The sequence below is a fragment of the Brassica oleracea genome, chromosome C8 (genome assembly GCF_000695525.1).
Source record: "Brassica oleracea var. oleracea cultivar TO1000 chromosome C8, BOL, whole genome shotgun sequence".
Taxonomy (NCBI): domain Eukaryota; kingdom Viridiplantae; phylum Streptophyta; class Magnoliopsida; order Brassicales; family Brassicaceae; genus Brassica; species Brassica oleracea.
The window spans coordinates 20,843,573-20,870,924 of record NC_027755.1 but is presented as its reverse complement, the minus strand read 5'-3'; the positions used below and the strand labels follow the sequence as shown (position 1 = coordinate 20,870,924).

The 27,352-nt window shown below is 36.9% G+C and overlaps 7 protein-coding genes and 1 non-coding gene across 11 annotated transcripts; 3 read left to right on the top strand and 5 right to left on the bottom strand.

Annotated features, from left to right (window-relative positions):
* Window positions 1-709, bottom strand: LOC106310088. The gene has a single exon (XM_013747291.1). It carries the CDS (start codon window positions 646-648, stop codon window positions 262-264), a length of 387 nt encoding a protein of 128 aa, XP_013602745.1. The 5' UTR covers window positions 649-709; the 3' UTR covers window positions 1-261.
* A 4,740-nt stretch (window positions 710-5,449) lies between these two features.
* Window positions 5,450-6,187, bottom strand: LOC106307290. The gene has a single exon (XM_013744202.1). It carries the CDS (start codon window positions 6,114-6,116, stop codon window positions 5,703-5,705), a length of 414 nt encoding a protein of 137 aa, XP_013599656.1. The 5' UTR covers window positions 6,117-6,187; the 3' UTR covers window positions 5,450-5,702.
* Window positions 6,188-13,661: 7,474 nt separating this feature from the next.
* LOC106310158 (MICAL C-terminal-like protein) lies at window positions 13,662-15,731 on the bottom strand. 2 transcript variants are annotated; one of them, XM_013747375.1, is made up of 7 exons: window positions 15,679-15,731; window positions 15,496-15,593; window positions 15,234-15,391; window positions 15,083-15,143; window positions 14,559-14,964; window positions 14,396-14,477; window positions 13,662-14,307 (listed from the first exon to the last, which is right to left on the bottom strand). In XM_013747375.1, exons 1-7 carry the CDS (start codon window positions 15,702-15,704, stop codon window positions 14,110-14,112), a joined length of 1,029 nt encoding a protein of 342 aa, XP_013602829.1. In that variant the 5' UTR covers window positions 15,705-15,731; the 3' UTR covers window positions 13,662-14,109. The 2 variants fall into 2 exon arrangements, with proteins under 2 accessions (XP_013602829.1, XP_013602830.1); XM_013747376.1 differs by having other exon boundaries at window positions 13,662-14,304.
* Window positions 15,732-16,356: 625 nt separating this feature from the next.
* LOC106312541 (probable inactive purple acid phosphatase 2) lies at window positions 16,357-19,378 on the top strand. Its single transcript, XM_013750102.1, has 2 exons — window positions 16,357-17,349; window positions 17,878-19,378. The coding sequence occupies exons 1-2, from the start codon at window positions 16,645-16,647 to the stop codon at window positions 19,141-19,143; spliced, it is 1,971 nt and encodes a 656-aa protein (XP_013605556.1). The 5' UTR covers window positions 16,357-16,644; the 3' UTR covers window positions 19,144-19,378.
* A 412-nt stretch (window positions 19,379-19,790) lies between these two features.
* Window positions 19,791-22,031, bottom strand: LOC106307318. 2 transcript variants are annotated; one of them, XM_013744241.1, is made up of 3 exons: window positions 21,878-22,031; window positions 21,193-21,351; window positions 19,791-21,111 (listed from the first exon to the last, which is right to left on the bottom strand). In XM_013744241.1, exons 2-3 carry the CDS (start codon window positions 21,338-21,340, stop codon window positions 20,024-20,026), a joined length of 1,236 nt encoding a protein of 411 aa, XP_013599695.1. In that variant the 5' UTR covers window positions 21,341-21,351; window positions 21,878-22,031; the 3' UTR covers window positions 19,791-20,023. The 2 variants fall into 2 exon arrangements, with proteins under 2 accessions (XP_013599695.1, XP_013599696.1); XM_013744242.1 differs by having other exon boundaries at window positions 19,791-21,108.
* Window positions 22,032-22,243: 212 nt separating this feature from the next.
* On the top strand, window positions 22,244-23,709 carry LOC106307335 (protein KTI12 homolog). Of its 2 annotated transcripts, XR_001263320.1 has the most exons (3): window positions 22,244-22,359; window positions 22,526-23,508; window positions 23,601-23,709. XR_001263320.1 is itself a non-coding variant. In XM_013744263.1 (2 exons), exon 2 carries the CDS (start codon window positions 22,532-22,534, stop codon window positions 23,432-23,434), a length of 903 nt encoding a protein of 300 aa, XP_013599717.1. In that variant the 5' UTR covers window positions 22,244-22,359; window positions 22,526-22,531; the 3' UTR covers window positions 23,435-23,538. The 2 variants fall into 2 exon arrangements, 1 of the variants encoding a protein (XP_013599717.1); XM_013744263.1 differs by lacking the exon at window positions 23,601-23,709 and having other exon boundaries at window positions 22,526-23,538.
* Window positions 23,710-23,755: 46 nt separating this feature from the next.
* Window positions 23,756-23,828, bottom strand: TRNAA-UGC. The gene has a single exon. It is a non-coding gene; the product is annotated as a tRNA-Ala (tRNA).
* Window positions 23,829-25,171: 1,343 nt separating this feature from the next.
* Window positions 25,172-26,516, top strand: LOC106307336 (PLASMODESMATA CALLOSE-BINDING PROTEIN 1-like). Its single transcript, XM_013744264.1, has 3 exons — window positions 25,172-25,701; window positions 25,823-26,065; window positions 26,134-26,516. The coding sequence occupies exons 1-3, from the start codon at window positions 25,641-25,643 to the stop codon at window positions 26,355-26,357; spliced, it is 528 nt and encodes a 175-aa protein (XP_013599718.1). The 5' UTR covers window positions 25,172-25,640; the 3' UTR covers window positions 26,358-26,516.
* The last annotated feature ends 836 nt before the right edge of the window (window positions 26,517-27,352 follow it).

Genomic DNA, 27,352 nt, shown 5'->3' with positions numbered 1-27,352 from the left:
TAGCATAATAACAACAAATATAGATAGATTAAGGACACAACAATGACAAAAGATAGATTACATCCGCTCGCCATAGTAAACGATGCAACATGATTACTTACGTACTTGGTTATTTAGTTTTATATCCCCATACTAAACGTACGTAACTTATTTAAATTTATTAATACACGATATAATAACAATTAATAAAGATCAATAACCACTTCATGAAACCTTGAGCATCTTAGCATAACCTCTCCCAACCCACCACCAGACTCCTCTTCAGCGTACAGCCTGATTTGTCGGAGGAGGAGCATCGATATCCGTGGGAGGAGTAACGGCGGCGCCGGAGGACTCGAAATCTTTTAGATACTTCTCGGCCTTGTCGAAGTACTGACCAGCGCTGCTCTTTTCATCGAACTTTCCGTATTCCTCCGCGGCATCTAAGATATCAGCGCTGGCTCCGGCGACTTTAGCCTTGTCGAGTTTGTCTGACTCGTTACGAGCCGCGGCCTGAGCAGCTTCGGCTACAACCTTGGCACTGGTCATGAGCTCGGAGGGTGAAGCTGGTCTGTTGGCTGTTTCGGTTCCTTCTACGGGCTTGGTGTTCTCTGGCTCCTCTGGTTTGGAGTCTGAAAACTTCTTTACCTGATCGGAGAGGAAGTTCATCTTTCGTTCTTTTTTTGTTGTATTCTGAATATGATTTTTTTTCTGTTGGATGTAATATAGGAGATGGATATGTGTATATATAGACAGAACATGGATATATTTCGATTTTTTAAATTAAATAACGGGGTCGTCTATGTATTATGAGAAATAAACAGATTGTAAATTTGTTTTCTATTTTTTAAGTAACGTTATATGTAGCACTAAAAAGTTGTAAACGTAAACAGGGGCGGACACAGTTGCATGGGTATGGGGTCATGTGCCCCCTACTCTTTTTTATTTTTTCTTTAATAGTTAAAGTTTATTTGGTTACTATTCTTAATTTAGAGAAGATTATGCAAAAGTGCCCCTAATTTCTTTTTTTAATAGTTAAAGTTTATTTGGTTAACTATTCTTAATTTAGAGAAGATGATGCAAAAGTTTTTAGTATCGGTGCCCCCGTCTACAAATGTGCCTAGATCCGCCACTGAACGTAAATCTTTTCTATTGAATCTACAAAAGCCTAATTAACCAACAGTAAACCGTTTTGTGTGGGTTTTAGATCATTTTTTAATTTTGTGTGGAAACGAGTTTCGATATTTAAAATTGCGGGGAGATAGGTTGAGATTGTTTAATTGTGTCTAATTATGACGAGAGTGAAAATCTGTGTGGATCTACTACTGTACGATAGTTACGGTGTGAAAATAGGTGGTCGACCCAATTTATATGTTACAAAAGTATACTTTTTGTAAGTTAATGAGAAGGCATAATACACTTGCTAAAGTTTTTTCTTGAAAAAACAATTGCTAAAGTTGATGTGGGTTGTTTTCAATGATCAGTTGATGTGGGTTGTTTGTCGTGGCCGAAAGAAAATTTAGTGATCGGTCATTACTATATTTATGACTGAATGTGATGTTTGCTTGTCAATCACACATACTTGATATCTCTTGTGGTGTGTTGAATGCATTGTTGCATGTTTGGATACGAGACATCACATAATGATCTATTGAAGGGTAAAGGCAGTCGTGTCGGTAGAAGGGTCGGTGGATGATAAATACAATCCCTTCTTTTGGTCGGTGGAGTAAATTACAAGTTTCTTTTAAATAAGAAAAAACAAAGAAGAGCACCACGTACTCACGTAGCCCTTTCAAACTCAGCTTCATACATGTCTATTATGTAAGCTCAAGAAATTGAAACTTGATATAGGTTGATGTTGTGCTGAAGTTTTGGTTCATGTACATGTGTTGCACATATAGAATAATGTGTGTTACATATGGAGAATGATGTGTGATACAAGATTCAGAGAAAAAAAAACTATCAATAGAATATTAGAGTTGATTACACTAAGAGATATTTTTTGATTTTCTATTACACCTAGAGACACTTCTTACATGTAACACACTTTGTTGTGGACCAACAAGAGATTGTGGACAATTTTACCCTTAATGGAAATGACACTTGTGGATGAGTGATTTGTGGACGAGTGATGCGTGGTTGGGTGATTTGTGGACGAATGATGTGTAGATGAGTGATGCTAATGTGATTATAATAGATAACGTAGACAAACTCTCTGTTTTGATTCTATAAAACTATACAACAATATGTGGACATGGACTCATGTTACTAAAATTATACCATAAAACGTGAACAAGGACTCTATTATCTTCAATACAAACACTTGGCTTCTTCAGCTCAATTGATAAATTATCTGCAATTAAATTTCAATCAAAATGAGAAAGAGATGATACTGTGAGTCTGAACGGAGAGAAAAATCGAAGAAGTGTTTACCTTTTGTCGGAGAGTAATAGATATTGCATGTCATAGATTTCTGATCTAAGGAATTTGCGCTTTGTCATGATGTGGATGGATGTAATTTTGATTAGAGTTAAATTTAGATTCCGAGATGATGAATGGAATCGAATGAATATTGTTCAAGTCCACAGCTAGTTTATAATTCTGTTAAGATGTTCATGTCCACAACTAATTTATAATTCTGTTATTCACGCTTTGGTGTCCATGTCCACATTTTGTTTACATATTAATATATATAATATATATATATATAACATGAATCTTAAAAGATAGAGAATTTTATATATAGTTTATTATGACAATTATTTTTGTTTAATATATTTTAGAACTTGAGATAAAAGTAAATAAATACATAAAATAGAATAAGAAAAATAATAAAATGAAATAAGAAGAGGAGAAAAATTCTCTTTAGTTTAGGGTTATAAAAGTATTTTTGACAAAAGAAAGTGTGTCTCAAGTGATAAGTGTCTTGTAGTGTAATTTGAATGTGAGAAAGTATCTCTAGATGTAAAAAATTCATATTTTTATATGTTTGGTTGACAAAATAAACATTAAAGAAATATTTTTACAAATTGGAATATTTTGTGATGCTAAAAGATTATTTAATATATATTTTGGCTTTTATCTACGATTTGGGGTTAAAACTTTTGACGCTATAATTCTCAAAAAAAAATATAAAAGGTTTTGAGATTTTTTTAACCGAGTGAATTGGTAGACTTAATCAATATGTGTTGAGTCAAGCAAGTTCGGTGTGTTATGAATCAAACAAGTTTGTATAAAAATTGTTAAATGATTTCTAATATAAAAGATACATGTTTTTTGAATTACTTTGTGTTTTGTGACTTGCGTTTTCGCTCGATTCTCCGTACTAAACCAATTTGATTGAGCACGTAATAATTAATGGTGTAACCAACGTTCATCATCACACGCGGATGTCACGTGATGGTTGGGAATAATTGTATTTGATTGCCATAGATTATCATGACTGTCTCATTCTTTTCAAAAATGTTATTTTGTAGTCGTATAGAGAGGTAGAAAGATATAATATCAGACTGTTTGTGATAAATTTATTTTATTTTCGCTCGGTGATATATGACGAAGATGGTGATATATGATGAAGATATATTATTGTGGGCTTTGAATTTGATTAGTTGTGTTTATTCGTTTTTAATTGGGTTTATAGACAAAAAAAATTTTAATTGGTTCGGTTCACTTAAATATTGGCCATGTAAATAAAAATGAGAATTATAGCGTCAATGGGAGAAATTGAATAACCAGGATTTTTTACTTCTTGTCACAAATATATCACTAAAAAAACTCCCTAAATTGGTATTTATTAAGAAAAATTTACGCGTAGACATACTTTTCCTTGACATATAACACGTTGGCATACTTTGGCCATGTGCAATACTTTTCCTCGCTCTATTGTCTCAATTGCCCATAGAACCAGAACCAGAACCAGTTTGGTTACTCATTAAAAAACATAAAAAGTAATATTTCGTTGGTATCTTAGTTAAACATTAAAAAACTTAAAAATGCATCACTTTTGGGACCACACCTCTTTCACCCGAAGGCTTCTCTTTCACACGAACCCTAAAACCATAGGTTTTCACTTTCACCACCGTCGAAATATGAAAATCAAAAATTCTTAACTGGGTTTCAACAAAGCTGCCTGATCTTCTTTAATGTATGACGAATCTGAGCCTATCTCTTCCAATTTAATTCTAAACCTCCGGTAGTGATTGACGGAGATCACCTTTCGTCGTAGAACAGCGGAAGCCGCCGTATAAAAATCCCGAAAGACGATCCATGACCACATCACCTTTGATCATTTTCATCTGCTATTCATGACCACACCGATTCTATCCACATCTCCCTTTTTCGAAGCTCCTATCATCTAACCATCGGATCCACATCTCCATAACCTACACTATCACTAGTACCACTGTTCAAAAATTTCATATTGCTTGACCAGTTTTATGCGTTCACATCTATCAATCAATTCAAATCAAACATATATAACCATAAAACTACTTGACCATAACACAAAACTACTTGACCACAAATCTTATCTACGTCCACAATTTTCAGATACATATATTTTCAGTATAATATTAAAATTAAAAATATATATATCAAATTGGATGTTATAATATAGAAAATAAAAAGTTACAATTTATTATATCAAATAAATTAGCTATATATATTTCAACAACAAAAAATTAACAGAACAAAAATGGAAGGATAAAATAATATACTAATAGTATATAAAAAAAAGTAGGAAACTAAACTACTTTCTATCTTCTAATTCGGTCAGTTTTAATTGTCCACCGGAAGGATTTTATGGGGGAAAAAAATAGTTAAAGTAAAGGAAAAAGTACTCCTTAATTTTAAAGTATGTGAACATGCAAAAAAACATAGAAAAGTAAAGTGACATGTAAACTGCTCATTTATTAATCAGTGAAAACACTAAATTACTTTACATACTCTAATCACTAAATCCAAATAAAATAACAGAAAAAAACTTTTGATTAATAATATTTTGACGAGTTCCTCGGATATTTCTATATTTAATTTGTAATTTCACTAATCATTTTTGCTCCCTAATTTGTTTTATAGACACCAAAACGTTGAGCATAATCACAATAAATATAGATAGATTGAAACCGAACAAAGATAGTTTACATTCGCTCCCCATACTAAACGATACAACATAATTACTAACGTACTTAGTTATATCTCACCCATACTAAACTATACAACATAATCGCTAATGTACGTACTTAAATCACTAAAAAACATAGAAAAGTAAAGTGACATGTAAACTGCTCATTTATTAATCAGTGAAAACACTAAATTACTTTACATACTCTAATCACTAAATCCAAATAAAATAACAGAAAAAAACTTTTGATTAATAATATTTTGACGAGTTCCTCGGATATTTCTATATTTAATTTGTAATTTCACTAATCATTTTTGCTCCCTAATTTGTTTTATAGACACCAAAACGTTGAGCATAATCACAATAAATATAGATAGATTGAAACCGAACAAAGATAGTTTACATTCGCTCCCCATACTAAACGATACAACATAATTACTAACGTACTTAGTTCTATCTCACCCATACTAAACTATACAACATAATCGCTAATGTACGTACTTATTTAATTTTATTAATTAACGATATAGTAAAGATCAATCAGTCACTTCATGAATCCTTGAGCCATCTTGGCATAACCTCCCAACCCACCACCAGACTCCTATTCGGGTTTCTTAGCTTCCGGTTCAGCCTTACTTGCCGGAGGAGGAGCACCGGCAGCCGGGGGAGGAGTACCGGCGGCGCCGGAAGAATGGGAGGACTCGAAATCGTTTAGATACTTCTCGGCCTTCTCGAGGTACTGACCAGTGCCGCTCTTTTCATCGAGCTTTCCGTATTTCTGGGCGGCATCTAAGATATCAGCGCTGGCTCCAGCGACTTTAGCCTTGTCGAGTTTGTCTGACTCGTTACGAGCGGCGGCTTGAGCAGCTTCGGCTACAACCTTGGAACTAGCCATGAGCTCGGAGGAAGAAGCTGGCCTGTTGGCTGTTTCGGTTCCTTCGACGGGCTTGTTGTGGTCTGGCTCCTCCGGTTTGGAGTCGGAGAATTTCTTGACCTGATCGGAGAGGAAGTTCATCTTTTGTTGCCTTTTTTTGTATTCTGAATATGATCTTTGTGTGTGTTGGATGTAAGAACTAGGAGATAGTGGATGTGTGTATATATAGACAGGATATTTGTCCACTACAAGGATATTCTTTTTCAAATTAAATAAATGGATCCTCTATTAATTATGAGAAATAAACAAAATAATAACATTGTAGGCCTAACTCTTTTGTATTTAAACTACAAAATAAAAAAACTCTAATCATTTATCAAGTTTAATACTCATATTCTTAATAATATTGTTGTATGTTACAAAAGTATAGTTTTGGACGTTGATGAGAAGATATATTACACTTGGTAAAGTTAGTTGATGTGAGTTGTTTGTCGTGGCCGACAGAACACCACACATATATTGATATTTCTTCTGTGGTGTTCAATGAATTGTTTCACGCTCGAATACGAGTTATCACATAATTATCATTATTGATTTCCATTAAAGGCATTCGTGTCGGCCGAAGGTTCGGTGGATGATAAATAGTGCAATCACTTTCTTTTGTCGGTAGAAAAATACAAGTTTCTTTTAATTAAGAAATACAAAAGGAGCACCACGTATCACGTAGGCCTTTCAAACTCAGTTTCATACTGGTCTAGTAAACATTTCTCACTGAGCCCCATAATAATGGCATTACTGTTTTCCATTGAAGGGTGAAGGCAGTCGGGTCTATGAAATTATTGGTCTTCCATTGAATGGTGAAGGCAGTCGTGTCGGCCGAAGGTTCGGTGGATGATAGATAAATACAATCACTTTCTTTTGTCGGTACATTAAATGACAAGTTTTCTTAAATATGAAAAAAAAAAAACAAAAAGAGCACCCCACGTACTCACGTAAGCCTTTCAAACTTAGCATGATACGGGTCTACTAAACAAATTTAATTGAGAGTGATTTACACTATAATATAGTTTATGAGTTTTTATTACGGTATAAAGCAGTTATTGCTTCTAAGATAATTTTTTCTAACTACAAACCAACTAAACTTATTCTTCTAACAAAATGGATCCCACAGTTTTTTATCTTATTTTTCTCTTTCTTTAATGGCATCAAAACTTGAAGAAGGATACGAAAACAATGGTTTTACAAATAAAAGAGGATGAAGAAGCTGAGGGTGAAAAAGTTTTGTTGCATTTCATTTTTATTTAATTCATGATCTTCTTCGGCAATAAAGTGTAACGACAACAAAATTTATTGTCGTCTTCGAACCTCTCCGACCACCGTCTACGTCTTTTTCACTAGCCGCTAAATTAGGGTCAGGTCTGTACTACGAGCACCAAACGGCCACACTCTCTGTCATTGCTCGAGCTATCATGTGTGAAGCGGGTGTAAATCAAAAACGACCACATCCTCTGTTATTGCTCGAGTAACGGCGAGCTCCTACGGAGAATCACCACTCCGCTGCCTCATTTAGTCATCGAAGAATCACCTCCGCCGCGCTCTTTAACTCATCTCCCTTGTGCTCTTTAACTCATCTCCCTTGACAAAAAAATTCACTATTTTTAAAATCTGAATTTGAAAAACATTTTATAAATGATAAAACTAAGATCTTGAAATGTGACATATAATTAAAACGTAAAAGAATGAAAGATTATGTGAAAGAAACTAATGGCCGCCGTAAATTTTTTGCAGAAAACCCTAAAATTATGGGGAAGACGAAGACATATTTACTAAAATGCCACTGATTAAAAAATTGAAATTAAACAAAAATATGTACACATTCATGGGTCGTACACATGGATAATAATGTGTATGTACACTATTATATTAATTATTTGTAAGCACATCTAAAAGTATTTGCGTGTTTAACATATACTTATAAAAAAAATTTACAAGTATGTACACTATTTTATCAGATACTGCATTCAGCTGTGTTCTGATATTGGTAAGTTTGGACATGACCAAATAATGTACATATGCACAAAGCCAAACTTTTGTACATGTGTACATAGTGAGTAATCTTTGTACATGTGTACATAGTTTAGACATGGCCAAATACTTGTAAATATGTACAAGTCCAGAAAGCTTACATATGAACAAGCTGAAACCATTGTACATGGGACATGGAGTTTGAATTGCAGATGTTTCATGTTTTTAACGTGTTGTGTTTAATGTGGACACGATATACAATGTAAACTGTGATGTGAACATAGTATATTGATAAAAGGAGTCCATGTGGACATGTTAAATACCAATGTACACGTTGCGATATCTTAAAAGATGTAATGAATATTGATTGACATTCACCTTTGTTGTTGTAGTAGTAGTAGTAGTAACAATGTGCATGATCAGGTAGTGTCCATATGGACAAGTTGAAAACTCTGTGTACATGTGTAGATGTTGCTATACGTTTAGATGTTTTGTAATGCTTGTAAATCCGTACATGTCCAGAAAACGTACATATGGGTACATAGTGTTTCAGATGTATTTAACGTGCATATGGTGGCTGAATCCAAACAAAGCATCGACGCTCACAAATCCATCTACAAAGGAAGTACCATTGTGTCCTAGATTATTTGGTTTGTCGTTTAGGGTCAAATTCAGATACATCATTTGAGCAATTTCCCCATGTCTTCTTGATTTGTTTTCTTCATTATCTTTATACATAGTGAGATAAGACTTGTGTAAGTATTCTACGAGAACAACTGAAAAATCACATTGGATCAAGATATCTTAGAGACCAGAAATAGAGGTTACATTTTAACTTAACAATACTCACAACTAAACCTGTAATTGGATCAAGATGGGAGCAAAACATTTAGCACCGCAAAAAATCGTCAACGTGGCATGTATTCACTATCCAATGTACAATGTATTTTTTAAAAATCAGATGTACACTGGTTCTTTTATACACTGCATAAAACGAGAAGGAGGCGACGAAGGCAACAACGAGAAATGAATCTGATGTACATGTGTATTGTTGTACATGTGGATGGTAAAAAAATTTGTGTACATAGTTTATTGTTGTACATGCGTACTGTAGTACAATATGATACTTCATATTTGTTTGTGTTCATTTAAGTCATATAGGTGTCTTTAGCTATTTTTATTGTATTTTCATAGATGTATTCCTACTACAAGGGGTTAAAATGTTGTTTCTGAAGTTTAGGACGAAATTAAGGATCAACTTTAACATTTAAAAAGTATTGGGTTACAAAATAAATAACAAATAATTTTAGGGACCAAATCTGCAAAAATGCCCAAATTAGCCATTGTTGCTCTCAAGCTTATCGTGCCAGTTTTAGAGCGCGTCGGAGAGGCAGGAAGGTCACAGCGACGATGAATCATGACGAGGAAAGATGAGTTGAGACACAACACGGCATAGCGAGCTTGAACCACCACTGTTTCGCCTTGCGGTGAAGGAGAAGATATGACGTTTCGACGGCGGCGAGAGCTTAGGTCACGGTGACGACAGAGACGAGTTGCAAAACACATACTGAAGATGAGACGAAATAATTGTGGCGGAGAAGAAAGAGTTGTGGCGAAAAAAAAAAAGATGCGGAGGAAAAGGAGAAAAGTGCGACGATGTGAAGAAAAGAAAAGAAGTTTTGATAATTTCTTATTTTTTTAATATGTTTTTAGGTTTCAAACGTGTGGTCCCAAGTAAAAGAGAAAAAAATACTAATTTCCAAAAATTGTGGGACCATTTTAGTTACACCAATAACTTTAGTTAACAAAAACTACTTCAGTAGTCATAACTACCTTATGTTGTTATTAAAAACTTAAAACTACCTTACAGTGTAATATATTCTTTAGTTGAGCCAATAATAAATACATTAGTGTCCCAAGTTTTACATTATTTATTATGTTTGGAAGAATAGTAATTAACATTAAATGCAATCTTATATAAATGCTTTGGCAAGATGTCCATTTTGGTTTGAGTTTTAAGAGGAAAACCATAGCTTTCATGTGTGGAGATTATGGGTCCGATTGGTAATGGTTGTAGTTTTAAAATTTTTGCTGTAGAAAAAAATATGTAGACTTTTTGCTTATGTTTTAGATTTTATTGCTGTAGAATTTTATAGAAAGCACTAAAAAATTGCTTTGGATATTTGGCTTTGCAGAACACTTGTACAGCTGTAGGTTATTTCAAGAGTTGTGGTTTTAAAAAAAATGTAAAGCTTGATTGCTCTGAATTTGGTGCTGTAGAAATAAATAGGGCTGTAGACAACACCTACATCAACTACCAATCACCCCTATGAGTTGCCCTACACCTTACACGACCTTTCAGCTACATTGAAGTACTTAAGTGGATCCTCCGTGACATTGGTGACAAGCCAGTGTTGGAATGAAGAAGGAAGAAGCAATGACTTAGTTGTTGGAATGAAGAAAACATGACCAAAAGGAAAAAAGTCATTGCATGATCCAAGCCAACCCATCCATGAGAATTCATCCACATAATTCATTTCTAAGGAAACTCATCCACAGAAACCTATCCACACGTGTTTTGGAGGCAAGATAGTGTATTTGAATTTGAACTCATGGAGCCTAAATCTATCACATCAAGCCACTTGCCTCTAGTTTAGTCTTTGTTTAATCTTTCTTCTTTGTGTATTTAAATCACTTGTAAACCACAAATAAATCTAGGAGAAAATCCTTCATTTACTCTTTACTCTCTCACCAACAACATTCTCCAATATCTCTCTCTACTTTTCTGGATCTAACTTTCTCTCTTTTTCTCATTGTTCTTGAGTGTTTTACTTATTCATCATCATTTCTTACATGGCATCAGAGCCTTAAGCTCTTGAACCTTACAAAAGCTTCCGCAAATCTATTTCTTTCTCAGATTATCTTCAAAATTTGTTGGATACATCCTTTTATCCACTGGCCCAAAAGTCTTCCAAGAGAGAAGAACCTCACCAGCACTCAAGATAAACGAGTATACCTTGTTCTAAAACTCTTCAAGATGGAGAAAACAAGAAGCATATCGATTTATGTGGTGCTCAAGGGGTCAAACTACCTTCTCTGGTCCAGGCTGATGAAGACAGCTCTAGGAGGGCAAGGATTGTGGGAGCATTGCTCACAAGCAGCTCCAAAGACAACCAGCTCTAAACCTGACAGTGGAGACAAATGGCAGCAAGAAGACCTACTGGTCTTGTCCATTCTACAAAGCTCACTGGCAGTTCCTATTATGGAGTCTTACGCACATTGTGAGAACGTTAAGGAGCTTTGGGAGGCTCTTTACAAGGTTTATGGCAACTCATCCAACTTAAGCAAAGTGTATGAGCTCAAAATGCCATAAATGATCTATCTCAGGAGGAGATGGAGTTTAATGATCACTTTGGCAAGTTTAATTCTCTGTGGGGTGAGCTTCATTCATTGAGACCGTCTACATCAAACCCAACCATCCTCCATGAAAGAAGAGAGCAAGACAAGGTGTTTGGGCTACTTCTTACTCTCAATCCAACCTTTAATGATCTGGTGAAGCACATACTGAGGCCAGACAAGCTGCCATCTCTTGAAGAAGTGTGTTCCCAAATCCAAAAGGAGCAAGGGTCACACGATTTGTTTGAAAGAAAGGAGTCTCTTTCCCTTGCCAGCCAAGCAATTGCTTCACCACTGTCACTTAAGGCGTATCACAAGAAGGAGGAGGGAAGAGGTCTCAAGTGTGAGCACTGCAAGTGAGATGGTCACACCAAGGAGAAGTGTTGGGATCTTCACCCACACCTCATACCTGCCAAGTTCAGATGAACCATGTCCATGGAGGTACAAGGAACTAGCTCTGGTTCCTTGAGTTGTAAGCTTACCTCCTGAATTTTAATATGAGCTTGTTTAATTGTTTTAAGTTGTTTATGTGTGGTCTAGGCGAGTTGTCTAGCCTCTGTGTTTGTCTTGTTGCATTGTTAAAGGTCTAGGAGAGTTTCCTGATCTTGTGTTGCATCCTTGTGTTGTTTAAGGTGATTAGATGAGTTGTCTAATCTCTGTTATTGTCATTAAAATTCCTAAAATAGTCTAAATGTCTTGTAATTGATGAGTTATCATTCTTGACATTTAGTGAGTTGTCTGCATGGATTTGAACTGAATGAGTTGTTTAGATTCTGTCCATTGCACTTTTCTTAACCATTGGGATCGGAATTGGTGAGTTATCAATGTCTGATCCTAGTGTGTGTGGTCTGATTCTTGCTGAAGTTTGAGTGATGTTTCAGGTGCACAAGTGTCGTCTCTGTCCATCATCAAATCAAAACAAAGAAAAAGGCTTTGCCCATGCTGTTCAGAGCCTACACATGATGTATATTCCTGTTTGATCCAGAGCCTACACATGATGTATATTCCTGACCATGGAGAGATTGTTGGTGAGGAGACCCGGTGGTAGTAAGTGGGGGCTGAAATAAAATATGACTGGACTTTGAAGATACTTCAGGAAGGAATATTGATGGAGAGGCATACCAGTGTTTGATCAGCCACACACACCAAGCTGGAGCTCCTCATGTATTGCAAGAACCGATTGAATTAAGCGCAGACCGTTTGGTTGTTGAGCTCCTGGTTCAAAAGACACACAAGGGGCAGTGAAGAAGAGATCAAAGGAGGAACCGGTTGACTTAAGCGCAGCTGTAGGGGTGATGCGCTCCTGGTTTCAAGACTCAGTGTTGCTCACTTCTAAGCTTGGTCCTTCACTCATTTTCTCCGGATCAAGCTTGAGGAGGGGTAATGGTGAGCTATCCTGAAGGTCCATGTCGTCTAGTGCCTCACCTCAGATCATATGGAGGACTCAAGTGTCTCAAAGACACTCCTCATCAGTCCCATTCACTTATATGCAAGGGGAGTAACCAGTTCAATCTTTGAGTTGAAGTTTGGTTTATGCCTTGAGAATTGATGCAAGTGTTTATGCATTGGGTTATAGGTACTTGGAGGTCTCTATATCAGAAGCTGGTCGTTCCTACACCCTTTGAAGATGGCAAGGAGTCAGATGAAAGGGGGAGACATCAAACCAGCCAAGAGAAGAGATCCGAGACGTTGGTGTGTGCAAGTTGTGGAGTTCACACTTGCAGCACAAGTTAGGGCATGATCAAGAGTCTAAGGACTCCACCATGAGTTATCTGAAGTTCCTTAGACTCATTGGCCAATCCCTAGGCCTTGTTGAACTCTACTCTTTTTCCCTTAGTAAGTTTTGTCCCAAAGAGTTTTCTTGCTAAGGTTTTTTTAATGAGGGAGCTTCTTCAAGGTTCCAAGCTTGTCCAAGGATCTCCTATGGTCAAGCTTGAGGGGGAGTGTTGGAATGAAGAAGGAAGAAGCAATGACTTAGTTGTTGGAATGAAGAAAACATGACCAAAAGGAAAAGAGTCATTGCATGATCCAAGCCAACCCATCCATGGGAATTCATCTACAGAATTCATTTCTAAGAAAACCCATCCACAGAAACCTATCCACCCGTGTTTTGGAGGCAAGAGAGTGTATTTGAATTTGAACTCATGGAGCCTAAATCTATCACATCAAGCCACTTGCCTCTAGTTTAGTCTTTGTTTAATCTTTTTTGTTTGTGTATTTAAATCACTTGTAAACCACAAATAAATCTAAGGAGAAAATCCTTCATTTACTCTTTACTCTTTCACCAACGACATTCTCCAATATCTCTCTTTGCTTTTCTGGATCTAACTTTCTCTCTTTTTCTCGTTGTTCCCGAGTGTTCTTTACTTATTCATCATCATTTCTTACAGCCAGCTCTCATTTCACACATTGATTTGGAAATATAAAGTTACGATCGTGGTTAGTCGTGAGTATGGGATGAGTCTTGCCAACAATTTTTGTATAGTTCGGCAAAAAGGTGCAAAGTGCATTGTCTGAATGTTTCTGGAAGCGTTTGTTTAGAGAGTATCATGTGTAAGATTTTGCAAGGAATGATGTTGCATTTCTTTAGTTACATGGCGCATAATCTCTTTTGAGAAACTATATAACCCATATCATTTCTCTCTCTCTCTATCTCGCACACATACACATTAATATATACAGCTACAAGTATCTGAGATCCTTTGTTTCAGTCTCAGAAACAAGAACATGCTTTTCCAGGAATTTTACCGGTTTTACGTACAATACCGGCTCTCTCCTTCACTTTCAACTCTTCGTTCTGTCTTTGTTTCTCAGCCTGAGCTCTAGCTCCGGAAGAAATATGTTCGATGTATTCCATGTCTTCTCTAAACCTCTGCAATCCTCTCTTTCTCCTCTGTTCTTGTTGGCTCTGCTGTTTCATGTACCAAAAATGGTTAGAGAAAACACATTTTCAAAATATCTTGAGATAATATTGAACTAAGTCAAATCATACTACCAACCTCAGATTTGTCCAGATTCCTTCGAGCTTTGTCCCTCTTCTTCGCTTCCCATAAATCGATCTTTCTGTTTAACTTCTCGTACCTGAGCATGTGTAATACATATGTTAAGTGTAATAACAACACATATGTATAAGTTATTTTTTGTGTATTGTTTGAGACTTACCTTGCTTTGATCTTAGCTAGTTCAGCTTTTTCCCAAGCATCAGCTGTTGAATCATGTTCTCGAGTAGTACCACCAGAACTTGGCATTTTAGTTTCTCTAGGTGGAAGCCGCAGAGGCGAAGGTGTTAGATGAGGAGGAGGAGGTGGTGGTGGTGGAGCACGACGTTCTGAACGTGTCCTAACCGGTGTTTGTATCTGCATTGGAGCTGGCGGTTCAGATACAACCGAAGCAGGTTTCTTTAGTTTTTCATGTGTCTCCCCTGAATCTTCACTTTGCCTGGTGTGATCTCCTTTCAAGTCCATGGAGAACGTAGGAGTCTTTTTTACCGACGATGACTTTCTCACTGGAGATTTTGGCGTGGGAAGTTTGTTATCATTTAGCTCTGGCTCTCTAAATGAAAGTTGTCCTGTCTCAACGTAACAAAAATGCAAAGTTGATTTGTAACATGCAGTAAATAATTAACTTAAAAAAAAAAACATGCAGTAAACAATAATATCCAATCTTGAGTTGTTCTTAAACGTCACCTGAGAATCTTCTTGATAAGCTTCTCGGTTCCTCTATAGGAAACGCATCTTCTCGGCCGCTCTGTTTTGTTCAAATTACAAACTAGATTAAATTCGAATAACAAAAAACTTCTTAATTACTCTTATTAAGTATAATCTTAAGAACTCTTACGTGATATCTCTCTAGCCAAGTTTCTTCAAAAGTGGTTACAGCATAAGCAGTGGCCGCAACTGCTGCTGCATAGTCCATGTCACTGATCGAGTCATAACTTTTGTCGCTCATTTGCCTCGAGAACTGCTTCTCTAACCAGTTTGAGGGCTTCTTCTTATCTACCAGAACACGTAATATGATGTAAACTCTAACGCTAAAATTAATCAAGAATCTTATAATGATAGGGGATGTCAAAGAACAACATATCAGAAGTTTGTGTCACCTTCTTCGAAGGAAACAGACTTCCTTGGTGACACTTTTTTCTCTCTAGTGGGGCTACCAACCTCTTCTGTTTTTACCCGGGCAGCTGGATGCCTTCTCCTGAGACAGAAATACAAAACTTGTACGTCAATATATGTATGTCTGGTTAAATAGAAGAGATGAATTGTGATGTTTAGTGATTTACCTTGTTTGCTTGATCAAGCTATCCATTTCAATGTAGCATATGGTGTGAGAACTTGAGAGGGGCTGTTTTAAAAGTGTTGGAGGGGTTTTGCAGGGGGTTATTGAGATTATTACTTTGCATGCAAGTTACATATTTGGATCATAAAAGTGTGTAGGTTAAGTAAAGGACACTTTTCTCTTTCTTTTCCCTCTTTGCCTTTTTGGTTCTTTGCTTTCTCAAATGGACAGTGAAAAGAAAAGAAAAAACCTAATTTTCATACATGGATAAGGAATCATTTGCATGAAGTAAACACATCAACCACAATCTGGCTGGATCTTGATTCCTAAGAACCAGACAACAATGATCTGTATATGAAAGAGACTTGTTATATGCATAAAGAAGCAAGGACATCTGTGTCATAAAACTCGAGGACCGTATGTGCACACCGGTCGCCTTCATGTCTGTCTATGTACCTGCATTGCGACATACATCAACCAAATATTGAATTATAACATGGGTGATATACTAAGGAGGCTTACAAGTTAGTCTTGGTGTATATTGGCAAGTACGGAGTGTGTGTGTGTGAACAAACATTACAGTGTCTTAAAGCGCTTGAGCCGCCCAATTAGTGGAGGAATAGGGTCAGTCAATTTATTGTTGTGTAGATCGTGACCAATTCATAATCCTATATTCATTTAAACCAAATCATACACTGAGAGGCAATGTTTCTTCCAACTTAATTAAAGAACATGAGAAGTAACATCAGAAACATGTCAAACGGAGAGCCCTACGTCACATTCATAAGCTTAGAGAGGTTCAAGAGTCCATCTCCAAAGGAGGGTGATACGTCATAAATTAAAAAAATAGCTTAGAGAGGTTCAAGAGTCCATCTCTAAAACGCCGTCGTATTAAACCACTGTGTTATATCTCCCTTCTCCGGCAGCAATCATTTCACTCACTCCCTCCTCCGTCGTCGCATCTATCGCAATGGTCGTCAATTTATCTTTTCTCCTCCTCCTCCTCTTCGTCTCTACCTTCGTATCCTCAGCTAACGCCAAAGCAACCGTTTCCATTTCCCCCAAAACTCTAAACCGATCCGGCGATTCCGTCGCCATCAAATGGTCCGGCGTCGAGTCCCCCTCCGATCTCGACTGGCTAGGCATCTACTCCCCTCCGAACTCTCCTCACGACCACTTCATCGGCTACAAACTCCTCAACGCCTCCTCCACGTGGCGATCCGGCTCCGGCTCCGGCTCGATCTCCCTCCCTCTCACCAACCTCCGATCGAACTACTCGTTCCGGATCTTCCGATGGACGCAGTCCGAGATCGATCCGAAGCACTTGGATCACGATCAGAATCCTTTACCGGGAACCAAACACCTCTTGGCGGAATCGGAGGAGCTGAGTTTCGGATCCGGCGTCGGGAAGCCGGAGCAGATCCATTTGGCGTTCGAGGATAAGGTTAACGGGATGAGAGTTACGTTCGTAACTGGGGACGGTGAAGAGAGGTTTGTGAGGTACGGAGAAGGGAAGGAGAGGTTGGGAAACTCCGCGCCGGCGCGGGGGGTTAGGTACGAGAGGGAGCACATGTGTAATGCTCCGGCTAATACCACTATTGGATGGAGAGATCCAGGTTGGATTTTTTATGCCGTTATGAAGAATTTGAACGGTGGCGTTAGGTATTACTATCAGGTAAACAAATCTGAATCATTGGTTCTCTTAGATAATCAAATCCTTGGTTCAAAGATTCGGTTAAGTCTTCTAAAAATCGGTATAGACAATGACTAGGCGGTAAATCAATTATATTCGAATGATTTTCTTAAAATCCCTCTTATACTATTCTAATCGGTCAAAACAGTTTTAAATGGTTTTTTTCTTTTTATCACAAAAACAGTTTTAAATCAGTTAAAACAATCTAAATTGGTTCAAATCTCTTAAATCAAATAATAATGTTAGTTCAAATAAATAAAGTTGTAATTTTTTATTTATATATATCTAATTTTTTTTTTTAATTCATCAAAATAATTTTATAATTAAATCTAAAAGCAAAAACATCTAACAAAAATGTAAAATATAAAAAAAAAAATCAATAATTTGTTAACAGTCAGGTTCTTAATAATCAAATCAGTTTAGTCGGCTATATCTATTCCTCAACTTAGCGGACCGCCTAGCTATGTTTTTTTTTTTTTTGAACATTGGTTATGTTTTTGTTTGTATAAGGTTGGGAGTGATTCAAAGGGATGGAGTGAGATCCACAGCTTTATCGCTCGTGATGTCTACGCAGAGGAAACCATAGCTTTCTTGTTTGGAGACATGGGTTGCGCTACACCTTACACAACCTTTATCCGCACGCAGGACGAGAGTATCTCCACACTGAAGTGGATCCTACGCGACATCGAAGCTCTTGGTGACAAACCAGCTCTCGTTTCGCACATTGGAGATATAAGCTACGCTCGTGGCTACTCGTGGGTGTGGGATGAGTTCTTCGCTCAGATCGAGCCTGTTGCGTCGAGAGTCCCTTACCACGTCTGCATTGGTAACCACGAGTATGATTTTCCTGCTCAGCCTTGGAAGCCTGATTGGGCAGCTTGGACTTACGGAAACGATGGTGGTGGTGAGTGTGGTGTGCCGTATAGTATGAGGTTCAACATGCCTGGAAACTCATCAGAGCCCACGGAAACGAAAGCTCCTCCGACGAGGAATCTTTATTACTCTTACGATGTGGGATCTGTTCATTTCGTTTACATCTCCACTGAGACGAATTTTCTTAGAGGAGGGAGACAGTACGAGTTCGTAAAGCGAGATCTAGAGTCTGTGGACAGGGAGAACACGCCGTTCGTTGTTGTGCAAGGGCACAGGCCGATGTACACCACGAGCAACGAGGTTAGAGATGCGATGATTAGGCAAAAGATGGTTGAGCATTTGGAACCGTTGCTTGTGGAGAACGACGTGACGCTTGCTCTGTGGGGACATGTTCATAGATACGAAAGGTTTTGTCCGATGAGGAACAACACTTGTGGGAAGCTGTGGAGAGGAAGCCCGGTTCATCTTGTGATCGGTATGGCGGGTCAAGATTGGCAACCGATTTGGCAGCCGAGACCGAACCATCCAGGTCTTCCTATTTTCCCTCAGCCTGAGCAATCGATGTACAGGACGGGTGAGTTTGGTTACACTCGTTTAGTTGCGAACAAAGAGAAGCTCACTGTTTCGTTTGTGGGGAACCACGATGGAGAAGTTCACGATACGGTTGAGATGTTGGTATCTGGGGAAGTAATCAGTGGGAGCAAAGAGGATACTGTTAACACCGTTGCTGCATCTGCAACACTTGTGGGAAAAGCTGAGTCTAATGTCTCATGGTATGTCAAAGGAGCAGGCTTGATGGTAATGGGTGTGCTTTTAGGGTTCATTATCGGGTTTTTTACTAAGGGAAAGAAAGGATCTTCATCTGGCACCCGTTGGATCCCAGTGAAGAACGAGGAGACTTAGTACTGGAGAAGTGAATCTACTTAGGGGCACAATGTTTGTATAGTAATCATTTTCCCACGGTAAGAGAACACAAGTTTTTGTACACTATAGTAAAATTGATTCTTGAGTTTCTGAAAATCACTCTATGATGTCACAGTCTGAAGGGCTTTTTGGTGTAGTAAATACATTACTGTGCGAGTATATATGTATGTATTTTGGTTAAATTTTCTCTGTTTTTTTTGTGGTATTTTGAGAAGAGACTGAATCAAAATGAGATATAATTTGAAAATTTTGATAGTGAAGAATGAACATTCAACTGTACAGAGAAGATACGTATAGGACAGGACATAGTCGTTTAATTGGAAAGCAAGTGACGTGCCCGTTGAACACAAGAGTTGAGCTCATCAATATCGTCGTCGAGATGATCAAGAGCTTTGTTTTTCCTGCAATAGTATAATACAATACTTATTCTACGTATAAAAAAGTATTGATGAGCTCTGTCACGTAATCAGCAACAACGTCACGTCCTCTGTTCTGTAATAACCAAGGCTCTCTGTTTTAAAGGTCTCAAGAGAGACTCAAGTTATTGCTCTGCGTTTTTCTTACCAAACATCTGGAGAAACAGATTATTGCAATGTTTATGATAAGATCAGAAAATCTGTATTACAGATGAAAAAGTTAGTTTATTAAACAGTTTTTGAAGATTTTTTCTTCTTCATACAAGAAAATCTAATTCTAATTCACAAAGGTTGAAAAACAAAAAGACTGCAGGGGTTAACACTATACAGAGAACTCCCTGAAAACTTCCAAACTTGGGATTGTCTTTAAATAAAGCATTTACATACACAAGATTCAGAACTAGAGGTAAGAGTAACAAATGAAGATTGTAGACCATCTTCATCTACTTTCCCCCAAAGAAATCATCCTCCCATGGGTCTTGACCAAAGATCTCGTCGATGATGTTAGACGTTGGAAGAAGATCAATGTTCTTGCTCCAACAATGATCTTCTAGTATCGAATCACAAGGATCAAATGAATACGGATGATCCTCCACAAGATCATTGCAGTGGCGCCAGTAATTCCCAACGTTGGATTCTTCTCTCTTTCTAACTGGACATCGAGAGGAGATTGCATTATTGGCCTTGAAGTCATAGGACATGCATGAATCTTCTTCAGCTACCAACTCTTCTTCTTCTTCTTGAACTCTTGAGAGGCTCTTTCCAGGAGTTTCAGGACCATGAAACGTGTTGTCATACTCAACTTGCCACTCGTCATCATCGCTATCAACGTCCAAACTTTTAGACCGATTCTGAACAGCTCGTCTTCGCAGGATGAAGACATTGAAGTAATAGCTCACAATCTCCTTCATGGTTCGTGAAGGAAACGAAGACTTCAGCTGTTTCCAGAAATCACGGTCTAGTGAAACAGGGTTGGAGTAAACAACCTCGTGGAAAAGATCCTCCTCGTCCTCAGTTAGCTTACCAGCAACTTCCTCCCCCATTTCGCCAAGACCTAAGCTCAGACATCTTTCGTATCCAATAGTTTCAAACAAGCCTTCTCTGTTTTCCATTATATGCTGCTGCACGCATCTGATGGACCCTTTGTCCATGCAAATGCATTCCTTTCTTCCTTTACCAATTTCGTCAGTTTCGCAGTCAGACATTGGAATAACGCACTTCCCCATCATCACTTCTTCTTCATTGTGATCACGTACTTCATCCTTGACACATTCAGGGATATCAGCCTGGTAACCCGACCCAATAGGAACTGCTTTTCTTGGAGAACTCTGACACAACTCAACATCGTCTTCAAGGCAAAATGGTCTCCAGAGACAATCTGACTCGGGAGACTCATCAGAAAGGGTAGACTGAGTCGTCCCACCAGACTGAGAATCCTCCTCAAAACCGGATGTCATCCAAGAGAAAGGTGCATCAGTCTCAACGTTATCCTCACATTTAAACCCATAGAGATCACTCAGATCGTCTCCTGCTAAAACAACACACAACAAATAAGCAAGATGCTTGTGTTTACCATGTTAACCCCTCAGCAAGACTCATGTTATTATTTTACCTATGGCAACACCTGGCTTCTCCAAAGAAACACGATATGGAACTCCTTCATCTAGTTTGACCAGCTTATTGCAATAACTTATCTGTCTTGCATGCTTCACGTTGAGCTCGTGTACATCCTCAGCGTCAAAAGTGCGCTTAAAACCCATGTTATTTTAAGCTGTAAAATAAAAACCAAAGCCATTTAGTTTCTTGGTCTGAAAGTTACCAACGTCATCCCCAGACACACACTAACAACTGACAAATATAACAATTACAGTTATTACCCAAGTGACAAAGTAAATGAAAAATATGCGTAAATTAAAAAAATCCCCAAATTTTGAAAGCCCTAACCCTAATTTTTTCAATTAACAGCTTAAATCACCAAATCAACAATCAAAATCAAAGAATCGGTTAGTTAAGGAGAGCATAGACAAAAGCCCTCTATTAATTTCCAGATCTGACGAACCCTAGAACATCAAAGTCAACGAGAACCCAAATCCGATTTTTTTTCTGGGGAAAAACTAGAATTGAAAACAGATCCGATAAGACTATCGAAGGAATTAAATATCTACACAACAATATTGATCAGATCTGTTGCTCAAAGATCTAGATCTAGCTCAAAATTTAAATTTGACAAAAATAAATGGATGATATCAAAACAGGTATCAATCGAAAGAGGAAATCAAGAGGAAAACGAAAATTACAATTGATTTGAAGCTCGATCTGGAAACAGGAATAGATCTGAACACGAATTGAAGAAAGAAAATAAATTGGGGGAATTTTTGAAAGTGGCTAGGGTTGATTAATCGTGCCCGATTTTGAAACCCGGATTAAATTCGGATACCGAGACAACATCGAATGAGCTGTCACTTATTAAAATCATTGGATAGCTGAAATGACAAAATTATCCTCGCCGTATATCAGCACGTGCCTAGCAACTTGCGTTGGAATATCCTTCGTATCTATCTTCCTAAACCGAGACAAGCAACTTATGTCGACGCAGATTGGTATAGAACAAACCGGACCAAACGAATTGAACCGGTTATTATAATAAACCCTAAATCCCCAAATCAGATTCTCAGGCGACCCTTCTTCAACCTCTCGACGACGCCGAGGAGACTCCTTCTCCGCCTCTATTGAGCTTCCCGAGCTTTACAGTACTCAATTGCATCTGCTCGTGATATAAGTAAGCCTGTTTTCATGAATTTCGATTATGCTTTATTTGCTTAATTCTTCATGATCCATTGATCTGTGATGTTACTTATTGAAATAGTTATTGAAAGTTTAATGCTTTATACTTGTTCTAGCGATTGAAATCGAATCTAAAGTACTGTGTGGATTCCCTTTTATAGAAACCAATGGCGTTAGTTGTGATTTGTGGGCAACCATGCAGTGGCAAATCAATAGCTGCAATAACTTTAGCTGAATCACTAAAAGAATCTGATACGAAGCAGAGTGTTAGAATCATCGATGAGGCTTCGCTTCATCTAGACCGCAACCAGAACTATGCCAACATGCCTTCAGAGAAGAATCTGAGAGGGAAGCTCAGGTCTGATGTTGATAGATCAGTTTCGAGGGGAGACATTGTTATTGTAGATTCATTAAATAGCATCAAAGGTTATAGATACGAGCTGTGGTGTATTGCACGTGCCGCTGGGATTAGGTACTGTGTTGTCTACTGTGATGTGGATGAAGCTGGTTGCAGGGAGTGGAATAAGGAACGGAGTAATAGAGGGGAGGCTTCGTATGTGGATGGTGTGTTTGAAGATCTTGTGAGGAGGTTTGAGAGACCTGAGAGGAGAAACCGGTGGGATTCGCCTCTCTTTGAGTTGTATCCTTCTCGAGATGGGATAGAGAAATCCTCTCTTGTGATTTTAGAGGCTGTGACTTATCTGACCAAGACTGTTGATTCTAAAACTCAAGTTGTGAGAGTTCTTCAGCCAAGTATAGCGACTCAGTCTGCTAGATTCTCAGAAGCGAATTCTCTTTATGAGCTGGATAGGGCGACACAAGAAGTCATCAATGCGGTTGTGGAGCAGCAAGGGCTTGGTGGGGCTATAAGCAGGGTTACTCTTGGCAATGAGCTACCTCCGATTGAAATCTGCAGACCGGTTGGATTGCCGGAGCTAAGGAGGCTTCGAAGAACGTTTGTTAAATTGATGGGTCAAGCTAGTCTGAGCGGGCCACCGTTACCAACTGGCGCAGACAGTGCCAAGAGGCGGTTTGTGGATTACTTGAACGGAGAGTTTGGAGGGCAATAACGATTGAAAATTGTGGTTACAGTTTGGGTTTATCGTTTTGTCCAGCACAAGTAAAGTGTACACTTTGTGATCTTCAGTGAGATTTTGGGGATAAATTGATGTATTTCTTCTTATGCAAACATTTAATCAATCATTTTACAAGTAAAATTATTTTTGTTTGTGAATATAATGTTTGCTTAGTGATAAAGTTAGCTAAAAAATTATCTCATGCCAGTTCTTTCAACCGTGTGAATGAACTTTCTCACACTTCTTAGCTCAGAAGTGTTGTTTATAGATTTCCACTGATCAGAGATAATAAAAACGTCAAAATGAGGATAAAAATGGAGATGCGGGGTATCGAACCCCGTGCCTCTCGCATGCAAAGCGAGCGCTCTACCATTTGAGCTACATCCCCGGATGACATAAGTACAACCACTATAATTTAATAAAAATGCATATCAGTATATGCATGCTTTGCATACAGACAAAAGAAACGGATTACATGATTAGACTTCTATATTTATAGACAACATATGCAGTCACGTTATAAGTTATAACTAACTGGTAGTTTTCCATGCGCAGAAATAGTGATTCTTAACGTAACATCTTTTATTTCAAAAGAAAATTTTGATTTATATTTCAACATTATTAATTTATATTTTAACTTCAATAGTTATAAAAAATCATAAACGTATTTTTGTAATCTTAATTTTTTTATTTGGTATAACTATTTAAATTCGATTTTATTTAAATTTTAATAAAGATAAAATTAGATTTTATAAAAATAGTTTTAATTATATTATTGTATTTAATGATTATTTATTTTAAATATATATATATCTTCCCAACTAATTTTAAATATATACATATATATATATATACATATAAATATAAATTCTAATAAATTTGAAATTTTGATTGTTTTAGTTAAACTGAAAAATCTTTTTGTTAATTTAAATGATGTTTAAATATTTAACTACCAATTTTTTTTGGATTAGTGTTACTTTATTTAGTTTATTTTTATTAATGTGAGATACATATATACATATATATTATTATTTTAATTGTGATATATGAATTATTAATATATTTAATAGTTTACCATAAATAAATATTTATATGAAAAATTGACATTAATAATGATATATGAGTTATTTTTATTACCATATTTAAAATCGCTGCAAAAAAAATTAAATTTTTATAAGAAAATTTTACATGATGTCAAGTCACTATTTTCTAAAACCATGTCATCTATTTTAATTGTCATGTCATTTTTTTTTCCAGCGAGAATGATTGTATTGACGATATGTGTATAAATCACTTCGCAAATATAGTCTAGGGATATAAATGATCTATTAAATCAAGTTTAAGTTTGACATAACTTACGAATTCCGATATTTGCTTATTAAGGAACTTGGTTTTATCAGTTAACTTGTGGTGTACGGGGACTAATACTAGCCTAGCGGCTAATTGAAAACTAGCTACACTATATTCCTTATTTTCCATAATTTTTTTAATTCTGAGTGGCATTCATATGATTCGTTGTTTTGTCGTTCAACATCGGTGGCTACTTCAGCTATCAAACAAAAGTTGACTACTGACTTTCTTTTCTTATGCTCACTTTAAAAATTTCTTAAATTTTGTCTCCAATGAAAATTTATTATTTATTTTGAATAGTAAACGAAGATATATGAAGTTTCAAAAAAGTATCACTAGAAATGACCACTACTGTTAAAACTTAAAAGAGAAAACTATAACCTTTGGTCCTTCCTATTCAGTGAATCTCTTCTGTTTGGTCTTCAACTGGCAAACACAACCGTGCATACTAAGAATAACAGATCAAACAGAGAGCGTTAAATACTTATAATACTAAAGTAACGTCATGCAACGACCCGAGTGAGCCCTGCCTACCTCCCATGTGTAATACTAGTTTGTCAATTTCTTTTTCCATTGTACGTTATAGTTCAACAAAATATACTTTTCTTTTTTTTTCCTAAAAAGATTATACAATTTGTTAAAAACGAAGAAGATTCCTAATTGGAACTTTGTAACCAATCAGTTTTCAAGGTTTTTTCTCTAATATTTATGAAACACCTTTCATTTTCCTAAAGCTCTGCATCTTCTCTCTAAAGCCATCATCTTAGTTTTGGTGTCTGCCTGGTTATTGGTCGACGGTCAAAGTCTATTTTGTGCTTCTCCTAAAGAACGATCTTTAGGCTTCATCATCATGAGAGTGTTTCTAGGTCTCTTGCTTCTCTTGCTTCTCTTGGCCTTGACCACATCTTCAAGTAAATGTTTCTTCTTTTTTCTACTACCTTAAATCAAACTTTATGTATAGGAATGATATTTTCAATCTATGCCCTGAGATTGGTTAAAAACATATATTCATTCTTCTTGTTCTCTTTATAGGTGCAATCTACTGTCTCTGCAAAGATGGGATAGGAGAGAAAGAGCTACAATTAGCAATAGACTATGCATGTGGAAGCTTAGCAGATTGCAATCCAATCCATGATAACGGTCCTTGTTACCAACCAAACAACATCAAAAGCCACTGTGATTGGGCTGTTAACAGCTACTTTCAGAAAGCAGCTCAAGTCTCTGGAAGCTGTAATTTCTCCGGAACTGCCACTACCAATCAAAACCCACCTTCCAGTAAGTCAATCATCTCTAAAAGTCAATAGCCTTGATGAGAAAAGTTGTGACCTTATTCTTTTGTGCAGATTTGGTTACTGGTTGCATATATCCTTCAAGTGCATCAACAACATCACCAACGGGAACAACTCTGACAAACGGAACTACTCCTGCGTTTGGTCCAACCGGAACCGGAGGCTTTCCAGGAAATGGGGCTTCCAGTTTGGTCATTTCCCCTGTTTTTACACTCTGTTTCTCATCACTAGTGTTTCTATGGGGTTCTAATGTAAGGCTGGGATTCCGCCACGTGTAGAGAGAGACAAAGATATCCACTTGGGTTCGTCTTTGATTCTCTTTTGAGTGGAGAAAGAAGCTTAGTTGTTTGTTGTGTTTTTTTTTCTCTGTTCTTTCATAAAATATGTAAAGGTTGGTCTAATTGGAACCTTGAGATAAGAAAAACATAACAAATTTTAGCAAAGAATAGTCAACAGCAACATTACCAACTCGTGGGTTGTGTAAAAAATATCATTTTAATACTAGTATGCAAAATGATTCTTCTTGATCAATCATGAACTAAAGAAATGGAGAGAGATGTCTTATTTATTCAACGAAAAGACGAAACAACAATGAATGTAATAAGTACACCAGCTACTACTTGAGAGAAATTGCGGCAAGGAACACACCATCAGTAATGGGTCAAGGCTCTCTAAGATATGGCTTCTTTTCACTGGCAAGTCTATCTAACAAACTCTGTGATCAGCTTAGCGGTAAAAAAGTTGTGCAGCTGATAGTTGCCCTGCAACAACACTTGAGAAGATCTTTGAGACGTTAACCATAACAGCAATAACAATATTACATTCGAAATTTGATTCCAAATTTATTAATTTTTTTTTGGGTCAACTCCATTAATATAGACTAGGATAAGATCCGCGCCTTGCGCGGAATTAAGTTATTATTTTTATTATATTTTGGAGAATGAAACAATAGTTTGGCTTCATTTGGATTAGGGGTGTTCAATCCAGATATCGGGTTAGTTTCGATTCGGTTCGGTTTTTTTCGGTATTTTGGTTAGTAAAATATAACTACTATTCTAAATCCATATTTACTTTGACTTTAGTCTTTCACATACTTTTGAAAGATTTCAACTGGACAACTAAATTGATCAGCCAATCTTGTTGCTTTAAATCATTAGTATATATATATATATATATATATATATATATATATTATTTAGTTTGAATATTTATTAAATAAAAATTCATATGCGTTATATTTTATGATCATTTGTAACTTATTATAACAAAAAAA

Coding starts and splice junctions, on each gene's coding strand:
- LOC106310088 (XM_013747291.1), bottom strand. CDS start 648: ATGAACTTCCTCTCCGATCAGGTAAAGAAGTTTTCAGACTCCAAACCA.
- LOC106307290 (XM_013744202.1), bottom strand. CDS start 6,116: ATGAACTTCCTCTCCGATCAGGTCAAGAAATTCTCCGACTCCAAACCG.
- LOC106310158 (XM_013747375.1), bottom strand. CDS start 15,704: ATGGATAGCTTGATCAAGCAAACAAG. Junction 15,594..15,678: donor AGCTTGATCAAGCAAACAAG/GTAAATCACTAA, acceptor TTTCTGTCTCAG/GAGAAGGCATCCAGCTGCCC. Junction 14,965..15,082: donor CTTATCAAGAAGATTCTCAG/GTGACGTTTAAG, acceptor ACGTTGAGACAG/GACAACTTTCATTTAGAGAG.
- LOC106312541 (XM_013750102.1), top strand. CDS start 16,645: ATGGTCGTCAATTTATCTTTTCTCCTCCTCCTCCTCTTCGTCTCTACC. Junction 17,350..17,877: donor GCGTTAGGTATTACTATCAG/GTAAACAAATCT, acceptor TGTTTGTATAAG/GTTGGGAGTGATTCAAAGGG.
- LOC106307318 (XM_013744241.1), bottom strand. CDS start 21,340: ATGGGTTTTAAGCGCACTTTTGACGCTGAGGATGTACACGAGCTCAAC. Junction 21,112..21,192: donor GAAGCCAGGTGTTGCCATAG/GTAAAATAATAA, acceptor GTGTTGTTTTAG/CAGGAGACGATCTGAGTGAT.
- LOC106307335 (XM_013744263.1), top strand. CDS start 22,532: ATGGCGTTAGTTGTGATTTGTGGGCAACCATGCAGTGGCAAATCAATA.
- LOC106307336 (XM_013744264.1), top strand. CDS start 25,641: ATGAGAGTGTTTCTAGGTCTCTTGCTTCTCTTGCTTCTCTTGGCCTTG. Junction 25,702..25,822: donor GGCCTTGACCACATCTTCAA/GTAAATGTTTCT, acceptor TTCTCTTTATAG/GTGCAATCTACTGTCTCTGC. Junction 26,066..26,133: donor CAATCAAAACCCACCTTCCA/GTAAGTCAATCA, acceptor TCTTTTGTGCAG/ATTTGGTTACTGGTTGCATA.